Source organism: Ictidomys tridecemlineatus, chromosome 2 (genome assembly GCF_052094955.1).
Source record: "Ictidomys tridecemlineatus isolate mIctTri1 chromosome 2, mIctTri1.hap1, whole genome shotgun sequence".
Classification (NCBI taxonomy): domain Eukaryota; kingdom Metazoa; phylum Chordata; class Mammalia; order Rodentia; family Sciuridae; genus Ictidomys; species Ictidomys tridecemlineatus.
In genome coordinates this window covers 174,194,658-174,205,269 of record NC_135478.1, presented here as the reverse complement: position 1 = coordinate 174,205,269, position 10,612 = coordinate 174,194,658, and the positions used below count along the sequence as shown (strand labels likewise).

At 34.2% G+C, this 10,612-nt stretch overlaps 1 protein-coding gene across 3 annotated transcripts in view; it reads left to right on the top strand.

Moving 5' to 3' along the window:
• Positions 1-9,499, top strand: part of Slc26a5 (solute carrier family 26 member 5) — a 49,658-nt gene extending 40,159 nt beyond the window's left edge. For all 3 annotated transcript variants that reach the window (XM_078040191.1, XM_078040190.1, XM_078040192.1), the window contains 5 exons: positions 506-598; positions 1,205-1,312; positions 2,042-2,242; positions 3,143-3,197; positions 4,123-9,499. In XM_078040191.1, coding sequence (XP_077896317.1) covers positions 506-598; positions 1,205-1,312; positions 2,042-2,242; positions 3,143-3,197; positions 4,123-4,316 — 651 coding nt within the window. In that variant the 3' untranslated portion in view covers positions 4,317-9,499. The remainder of the gene's footprint in view (positions 1-505; positions 599-1,204; positions 1,313-2,041; positions 2,243-3,142; positions 3,198-4,122) is intronic.
• The last annotated feature ends 1,113 nt before the right edge of the window (positions 9,500-10,612 follow it).

Here is a 10,612-nt window from a genome sequence, read left to right as displayed (position 1 = left end):
CATTTTTAGAGACTTTCAAGATAGGTTTGGAAGCATGTGCCTGTGGTCTCAGATACTCAGGAGGCTGAGGCAGGGGCTCACTTGAGCCCAGGAGTTCAAGACTAGCCTGGGCAACATAGAGACTCTGGCTCAAAAAAATTTTCTTCCATTTATTTATTGTTTTTTAAATTGGTGCATTATAGTTATACATAAAAGAAAGAGAGGGAAAGGGAAGTACCAAGGATTGAAAGGGAGCAAATTATATGCATTTATGGATGTGTCAAAATGAACCCCACTATTATGTGTAACTATAATGCAATAATAAATATATTTTTAAAAAACTTTTTATCCTCAAGATTCTTCCTTACAAAGCCTGAGTAGATATAGTGACATCATTTTATACCAACACACTAAGAGGGTCATTCTCAGCTTCTGTATTCATTTTTACATTGAAGGAGGCAGAAAATTGCAGTTTTGATTCTGAAATATATCCAGGTGTTAAATTCACTAATATTTTATTTCTCAGGTGAAAGAAATTCCTGGAATTAAAATATTCCAAATAAATGCCCCCATTTACTATGCAAATAGTGACTTATATAGCAACGCATTAAAAAGAAAGGTGAGTCCCATGAGATTAAGAGTGATCCTTTCTGGGGAGGGGATGGGTGAATTAGTAGGAATGGGAGGGTCACTGAAATGTCTCAGTCTACACTATTAGACTATTTTCCCCTCTACCTCCCCTCTCTTTTAAACTATGGTAAAACATATATAAGATAAAATCTACCATGATAAGTATTTTCAAGTGTACAATCCAGTGGGTGACATTAAATACTTTCTCATGTTGTACAACCATTACTACCATTCCTTCTCTCTTATCATATGCATATGTTCCCTTTTTGAAAAACATTTAAGAAAAGAAAGTGAAAATAGAAGTCTTAGATTTCCTACTTTGGGGATCAGGTGAATTCCTTTGGTATGAGTGAAAATCAACCCTACACTGGCCATCAACACACAAAGTTTCTAGTTATCTTGAATAAAGACTAAGAAAGACTACTAATGTTTTCTTGGGGAGTAGCTCAGGACATCTGAGGGAAAAGTAGAATAAGAATTTGGGGTGGTCATCAAGCACAGAAATGGGTTAAATGGGGGAGATTGGAAGATGGATAACATGTGGTATGTCTCTGGGAGCCTGAAAGTGATTTCTATATGTTGCTCTTCTGTAAAGACTGGAGTGAACCCAGCAGTCATAATGGGAGCCAGGAGAAAGGCCATGAGGAAGTATGCTAAGGAAGTCGGAAATGCAAACATGGCCAACGCAACTGTGGTCAAGGCGGTGAGTGTTCTTTTCCCATTTCTCTTGGTCCACAGTGACCTCCATCTTTACCTGTGGTTAATGTCTATACACAGCATAAAGTCACTAAAATAGAAAAACTTAGAAATAATCTAAGTATCTCACATACTAAAAGTATGTAATAAGGTCAGTTTGAAGATATATCTGTAATAAAGAGTGAAAATGTTGTTTTCAAGGTTAAAAATCACACAGAAGTTGGTAAATTTTACCATTCATACTTTGTCACAGACTTATTCAGCTGATAGTAAAAAGCTCAAAGGCTTTTGCTGTTCAGACTTATGGTAACTTGTGACCTGTCATCTGAAGTTCATGGAACTATTTTAGAAGTGAGGGGGAAATGGAGAAGAGAACTAAGGAGTATAGATTTTAGTGAACCAATAAAAAAGAAGAGGGCTGGGGTTGTGGCTCAGTGGTAGAATACTCACCTAGCATTTGTGAGGCACTGGGTTTGATCCTCAGAACCACATGAAAAAATAAATAAACAAAATAAAGTTATTTTTAAAAGGAGAAAGAGATGAAAAGAAACTAAACTAACTCTAAGTATTATACACATATTCTTTTTGTCATATTTCGAGGCTGTGATGACTAATATTTTAGAAGGGTTCTTGTATAATCTGTGAGTTGAGAATTAAGGGCTTATTTTCCATTATAAATCTTTTTAACAACCAAAAATGTTCATATAATTCTGGGTTGGTATCATTTTTGACATAGGATGCAGAAGTAGATGGAGAGGATGGAACTAAGCCTGAAGAAGAGGATGATGAAGTCAAATATCCCCCAATAGTCATCAAAAACACATTTCCTGAAGAACTGCAGAGGTTTATGCCCCCAGGGGATAATGTCCACACCATCATCCTGGATTTTACTCAAGTCAATTTTATCGATTCTGTGGGAGTGAAAACCCTGGCGGGGGTGAGCATCACCTTAACCAAGTCATTTCTCCATGTCCAGGGTCTCCATCAGTCACATCAGAAAATCGATGAGAGTCCTTTCAGCTCTTAAAACTCTTAAAATTTGTTTTTTTTTTTCAACTGATTATGGAAAGTAAATTAAACATACAAAAGTAAAAGCTGGGCATGGTGGCGGTGATCCCAGCAGTTCAGGAGGCTGAGTCAGGAGGATCACAAGTTCAAAGCCAGCCTCAGCAACAGGGAGGTACTATGCAACTCAGTGAGACCCTGTCTCTAAATAGAATACAAAATAAGAACTGGGAATGTGGCTCGGTGGTTAAGTGCCCCTGAGTTCAATCCTCAATACAAAAAAAAAAAAAAAAAAGCATAATGAATCCCATGTGGGGCTGGGGTGTAGCTCAGTGTAGAGCACTTGCCTAGCATGTGTGAGGCACTGGGTTCAATTCTCAGCACTGCATATAAATAAATGAATAAAATGAATCCCATGTAACTATCACTCAGCTTTAATGGTTACAACTTATGACCAATCTGATCTCATTTATATCAGACACCCATTTTCTGTTCTCTTATTTTGAAGTACAACTGAGTTATCACTTCATCTGTAAATATTTCAGTATATCTATATAAGAAGATTATTTCTAAAAAATCATTACCATAATACATTTATTACACCAAAGTAAAACAATATTTTTGATACCCCTCATTATCATTATATGCAAAGCAAAAGAAGTACAGAATTACTTTTAAGTGATTAGCTCAATAAGGCATAAATATTAAAGCTAAAGGTAGCTCAGTGAGTGAATTAGACTGTCTCATATCTCTTAAATACGTATTGGTAGAAAATGACTTGCATCTGGCATAGAGTCAAGAGAAACTAATCTTTATTTCAACATTATTACAGATTGTAAAAGAATATGGAGATGTCGGTATTTATGTATATTTAGCAGGATGCAGTGGTGAGTATATCTTTAGGAATGTCTTAACATTTTAGTTTTCTTTAAGAACTGCCTTTAAAATTATTTTCTGTACTTTAATTTTTTTTATAAAAATGAAAATCATTCTTCTCAAAAGTCACTGTAAAGCCAGCTTTGAAATTAGCCACTTACAGGCATTCATCTCTCTGAACAGGTGTTGGAGGGAAGGAGCTGATAAACCATTGCTTATTATCAGTGGCTGCCATGAACATTTTATAAAATCATTCTGGTTGTTTTTTCATCCAATAGTTTTGGAATACTTTGCCTGCTATTTTTATTTATAGTATATTTGGGTTAAACAGTACTTGAAAATTAAATCTGCCTAAACACATAATTTTTCACCTGTCAGGTTGACAAAAAGAAAAAGAAAAGTGTGACCACTTGCTTCATAGGCATCTGGTAAAAAAATAGGCATGTAACTGGTGTTAAGTGCAAAACAGCCCCTTTGGAGGGCAGACCAGCATTATCTATTGAAAATACAGAGGTATTTGCCTTTTAATGAAGCAAACCCATGCTGCATGCATTCAAAATGGCACATCTACATAGTTGTTCATCACAAGGTTGTCTATAAAAACAAGAGAATGGAAAAGAAACTCAAATATCAAACAAAAGGGACCAGTTAAATAAACTGGGGTATATCTATACATTAGAACAGCATGTAGTGGTAGGAAAAAAATAAGCAAAAATAGTCAAGAATAATATAGTGTACACCTTTTAGGTAATAAAAGGGAGAAAATGAAAATATATATTTCTATTTATTTATATTTGCATAGAGAAATCCTGGATGATTACACAAGAAGAAATAAAAAGGTTTCCTGGGCCTGGAGGTGTGATGTGATGAACACAGGGATTGGAGTGAGACATAATATAGCATTCATGGAATTATTTTTTGTTCTTCTTTTTATAGCGCAAGTTGTGAATGATCTCACTCGAAATAGATTTTTTGAAAATCCTGCCTTAAAGGAGCTGCTGTTCTATAGCATCCATGATGCAGTTCTGGGCAGCCAAGTCCGAGAGGCACTTGCTGAACAAGAAGCCTCAGCTCCCCCTCCCCAGGAGGACTTGGAGCCCAATGCCACTCCAACCACACCTGAAGCATAGACGAGGATCTTGGCCTGGGATGGATGCCTCTCTTGAGAAATTCCTACTTTGTACTTTGAAATACTAGAACCTAGATTTTTTTTTTTTCCCTAAGAGTAATACTAGTAGCTTGATTTGGAGGGTGAATGACGTGTAGCATGATGTATCTACTTGTGTGTGTTTTTTTAATTGAATAATCGAAGATGAATTGCTCTCTTGCAATGTGCTTTTTGTGCAGTGATATTTCTATTATAGTTTTTAGTATTATCCTTGCAAGCCAAGGACTTAAAAATTTATTTTAAAGTATTTTAAATACTTTAGCTACAAATAGGATATACTGTCACTAGATGGGTAGTGGTACCTAGGTTTTGTAGTTGTTTGGCTACAGATTGTCTACAGTTACCTATCCAAAAAAGGAAATCTATAATTTTCTAGAAGTTCTTATTTTAACATTACAGAAGAGATAGAAGTGCATTGTGGACATTTTTTTAAAAATAGATAAGCAAAATAGGAAAATAAAAACATTGTATTAGCACCACTCAGGGATGACCACTATTAATGGCTCAATGCATACATATCCTTCTGGATTTTTTCTATGCATATATATTCACATTTTTAACAAAAACAAGATCATATCTGCCTAGTGTTTATTGTAGTCTTTTTTTTTCTTTGTCAGAAATCTCCACATTCTATTCCAGAACATTTTTTAACCTCCAACCATATTCCAGTTTCCTGGCTGTCCCCAAATTTGCAGTTGATTTGTCTAAACTGGTATTCATTCTGTGATTTTTACATTGTACCTGGTCACATACCTTAAATCTTATTTTAACCTAAGCATGGTTCCTTTTTTCATTATATTTACTTGTTAAAAAGACTGGGGAAAAGTTGTCTTATAGAATTCCATCTTGTGGCCAGGTTTGATGGCACACGCTTATAATTCCGAAAGGTGGGAAGTTGAGCCAGAAGGATCTTGAGTTTGAGACCAGCTCAATAATTTAGTAAGACCCTGTCTTAAAATAAGAAACAAGAACAAGGATGTAGCTCACTAGTAAAGTGCTCCTGGGTCCAATCCCAGCACCACAAAAAAAAAAAAAAATTCTGTCTTATAAGTTTGTCTAGTTTTTTTTTTTTTTCCCACAATGTCAGTTTGTTTCTCTATTCTCTATACTACCTACAGTCTGAAAGTTTCTCCTAAAGGTTCATGGATTTAAGTTAAAAATAGATATGAGATATATATTGTAGATAAGATCCATGCTTCATTTTGCATCACATCAGAAAACATAACTTCTAGTTCATCTGCCACTAACAGTATTAATATAGATCTGTGGATCAGCATGACAGTCCGGTCCTTCTATTGGTTTTCCCCTTTGTGACAACAGTGTTATCCATATAGTTTCTTTTGCATTAAACAATATCTAGTTCTCCACTAACAACTGATTCAGAAATTGTAACATCAGGGGATAGTCCTTGCCTAAATCAATAATTGTATTACATTTGTGAAGTTTTTTGTAGTTCTCTCATTTCTTCTGCATTTATTAGTTGGTTAATCTATGTAAATTATAGTTTTCCCTCAACTTAGAGCATTTGGTCATCCTTAAATACAGTTCTTACAGGTAAGGCAGGATAATGCTTTATTTCCATTTAATTTATCAACTTTAAAATAAGGAATTGGTTTACTAGATGTGACAAATTAGGATTTTTATATATTTCTCTTTTTTAGTAAAATTGTAGACTTGAGATTTTGTTAGTAACATTTCACACTATCATTTTCTTTATGATACATTGTCACAACCATGTCCCATAGAATTCCCTAGAAGTTTTGTTGTTGTTGTTAATAGTGAAGTAGCCTCAAAGACTATGGTTTTTAAGAAAGCTAAGGCCCAGGTATAATTTAATATCTTCCTTAGAAGTTGATAATAGTTATCAGTTAAGATCTGTCAAACTTAGTTTTTTGCCGGTGAGGAAAATGCTAATCTTAATGACATTATTTTATAGTTGATACAGAAATGTGGAATGTTCAGAGGTTGAGGGACAAGGCATTTAAACCAATTAGTCATCAGTAGTTCTTGCTCTTAGTTCCTTCTAGTATCTAATTACCACCTCACAAAGCATAGGCATTACCCAACATGTCTGAAGCTTCTCTGCTAAGAGTTACTGCTAAGTCTTTTTCTGTTTTCTTACTGCCTCCTTGTTTCAGTTTTCATGAAGGAAAGTAGTCAGACCCTAAAAGGATAGCATAATATGTTAGGTTTCTCAGTGAGTGTACTAATTTGATTCAAAGTAGAGCCCTCTTTTTTAATCAATTCTTTATCTCAACCTAGAATAAAGTTAGATTTGCATCCAGTTATTTCCTTTGTAATCATCATATGCAAGATCAGATACATCTGCATTCTGACAGACTGCCTTCTAAAAGAGCACATAGTTGTAGAACTTCAGTTTATACTAGAAACTTTTGTAAAATGGCCCAAATAATTTCAGTGTAATAGAGTTTAAACAATATTATAAAATACTTCATTGCTTATTCTTTAGCACCAGTCTTCAACAAATTCCTTCTACACAGTAGATAATGTGGACAATGCCCATTATCCTAGTGGCTAATAAATGTAGTGTACAAATAGTATTTATACTTTACTTTTCTGTTCTTTAATTTTTAACCTGTTTGAATGCAGGTACACAATTTACATAAAAAGCATTTATTGAAAGTGGGAAAATATTTTTGTTGAATGTATCTGATAGTGTTTCAGAAAATAACAAATAACATCTATATGTAAATATGTCTGAATGTTTTACTTGAATTTTTCACACAGTGGAAAACATCCTGACATTTTTAAAAAATTTTTATTTGCTGACCTTTTTTTGGCTTAGTTTTCTCTTTCAAGAAATTAATATGTAAACTCACTTGTTTGTTCTGGGCATTAGTAGCTGCTAATGTATGTTGACTATGGTTTTCAGTCCTGATTTAAACTCAAGATTTATATTGCCCAGTCAAAATGGGAATTGTCCACATAGTTACAGGCCCTAGAATAACCTTATTTTATGGCAATATGGGGAAACCCTGTTTTCAGGAAAATCTCATAAAGAGAAGTCCTTTGTCGATATTTCTCAAAAATATAACAGTGGTTGATCTCTGCATTATGGATGTATGGAATATATTTGAAAACAATTATTAGGCCAGGGCCAAGAAAATTCCAATGCATGTCATGGACATTGACTCTATAAAAGCATATGGTAGTTGACAATGGGATCCCAATTGCTGATCTCATCTGGAGTGGGACTCAGAAATCAGTGAAAGGTGTTTGATCCTCTTCAATCCCTGAAAGTAGCTCATTTTGTAGTTTTTAGGTAATTTCTAAAATATCCATTCCATGTGGTTTAATTCTGTAGCCTTACCTGTTTAGCAGAGAAAGGAGGTATTTGCCTCCAAATATTTGAGAAAATGAAATCTGCCCTACTGTGTTCATGAAGAAAAGGTAGCAAACCCAGAGAATCTGCTGCCCTGGAGTATAGGTGGTTTTTCTGTGTGTTGGGGAGTGGGGGGGAGGTGTGCCCTTGTGTGTAGGATGTGGGAGGGAAATGGGAAGGAAGGGTACATGGTGGGGAAGGCCTTATCTTTATGTGTGCCCTTGAAAAATAGTAAATTAATTTAAATTCTAAAACAAAACTAAACTTCCTTGGTGTGATTTTATGTGCTTTTACTGAGTGCAAAAATGCTGTTGGTCTTTTTAATGCATCTTTCAGGAATGCTTTTAAGATTCAGCATGTTTAGATTCTTGATAATGTTTTAAATGTTGGTAAGTTTGAAAACTGATAAAAGTATTCTCTAATTCTCCAAAAATATAGTGAACCAAAACGCATACGATAGTTTTGAAACCCCTCAAGTCCCGCCAACGAAAAGGTCAAATATTCACAATACACTAGCTAACTTATTTACTTGGATTCAATCAAGTTTGAACATCTTAAAAACCCATCTTGTCTTCAAGAAAGGCTTGCCAGTTTTCTTATACTAGCTGGTATTTCACTTTATGCAATAGGTGAACCCAAGGATTCCAGAAATGTTTTTCTTTACAAAATCTAATCACAATTTTTAAATATTAAAGCATCTTTTTAAAGGAATTCAATATATTTTTCTTATGTCATAACCCTATGCATCTCAATTTATCAACACTTTGATACAGGTATGTGTGTGCATGTGTATATGTCCTTAATATATATATATATATATATATATATATAATATGCACATCTATACACATATGTACAGAAGCTCCTTGGCGTATGATGGGGTTACATCCTGATAAATCCATCATAAACTAAAAATATTGTAAACTGAAATGCACTTAATAGACCTACCCTACTAAACATCATAGGTCACAGTTCACTATAGAGACAGCATGAGTTGTTTGCCCTCACGATTGTGTGGCTGATTGGGAGCTGTGACTGGCTGCTGCCTTGCATCATGAAAGTATCATATTGCATACTGCCAGGGAAAACTTAATGTGTTTTGCTTTTGCCCCATTGTAAAGTCAAAAAATCAAGAATTATCTATATATGCATTCATGTATTTTTTACATAGGAGTTACTAGTAAATGTGTATTTTATTTTTTTAAAAGGTACAAACATGCTAATCTAGGTAGTATTGATGCTATCTGCATACATATGCCTAGGTAGAATCATTTTTCAAATAACTTTTGAGTATTTAATGTAGTCATATGGACTTTTCATGTTTCTAAAATAACAAAAATGTCAAGATTATTTAGTTTTTATCAATGTTAGGCCTATGTGTACAATGTTGCCTTGGTGTACATGAGTATATGGCTATATGAAAAAGGGGAAAGATCAGAATGTTCTAAATGCGTAAAATTTACTTAATCAAAACATTCAAAAAAGTACATCTCCACTCATTTACTTGAGTACATTTTATTGTAAGCAAAACCTGGAAATGGTTTGTTCTATTTTATACCTCAAGAAAGACTAGGACAGGGTTAGAAAAAAGAATGTTTCTGATCAAAAATCAAGAAAATATTAGTTGGATTTTATAAATGAAGAACTTTAACTTTTCTATATGAAAACTTTCATAAATATTTCAGTATAACAAGTAGTTTCTATGCTGTCAACATTTTTTGTGACTTAAACATTTATCCAGCTCTCACTATTTTCAATTTATTTATGAATACTGAAATTCAATAAAAACATTGATTATTGTGCTTTGGTCTCAGTACTTGGGGGACTACAGGTAACTGTGGTAGAAAAGGGGATCTGGTGGTAGTTGCATAAGAAGTAATTCTAAGAGATCTACGGGGAATTCTAATGGAACCTATATTTATACCTCACTATAGAAGTTTACCAAAATTTTAAGGCACAAATTTATAAACTGAAAATAACTACTTCTCTGAATGAAACCAACTCTGGATTGTCTAAATTAATTATGTGTACATTTTTATTTCTGTTTTACCTGCTACTACTTCACTGTTTATTAAAATCACCACTGATGGATGAAGTTAGAGAAGATAATGCTAAGCTGGCCAATCCCAAAAAACCAAATGCTCAATTTTTTTTTGATATAAGGAGGCTGATTCATAGTGGGATAGGGAGAGGGAGCATGGGAGGAATAGATGATCTCTAGATAGGGTAGAGGGGTTGGAGGGGAGGGGCATGGAGTTATAAATGATGGTGGAATGTGACAATCATTATTATCCAAAGCACATGTATGAAGATACGAATTGGTGTGAATATACTTTGGGTACAACCAGAGATATGAAAAATTGTGCCCTACATGTGTAATAAGAATTGTAATGCATTCCGCTGTCATATATAAATTAAAAAAAAATCACCAATTCTGGGATAATTTGAAATCAGCCAAACAGCAAAGCAAAACATTTATCAAATTATTTTTTTCACTTTAAAAAAGGTTTGGCCAAAAGTTTATTATTCAACATGGTGGAGGAAAACTATCACAATGCATGTGGTCAATATGTAGATGACCTATTTTAATGGAGGGCAGAAGAGCAAAATAAGTGCATAGGTAAAGGAGCTAACAAACTTAGATTTGAATCCCAGCCCTACCAATGAGTAAATTAGGAAGGAAAAGTTTTTGCATCTATTAATTCAAGATCCATTTCATCTTCTTCACTGGGGAGATGGGAGGATATAATGATATAGCCACCAGCCACCATAACCCTAGAATATATATAGTTTAAGCAAGCACTTTATATAATAATGTGAAGCCTTTAAATGGTGGTGGATCAAAACAAGTCAACATACATTGTAACAAGCTTTTTTGCCCATATACCAATAACTTACACTATGGAAAAAAAGAG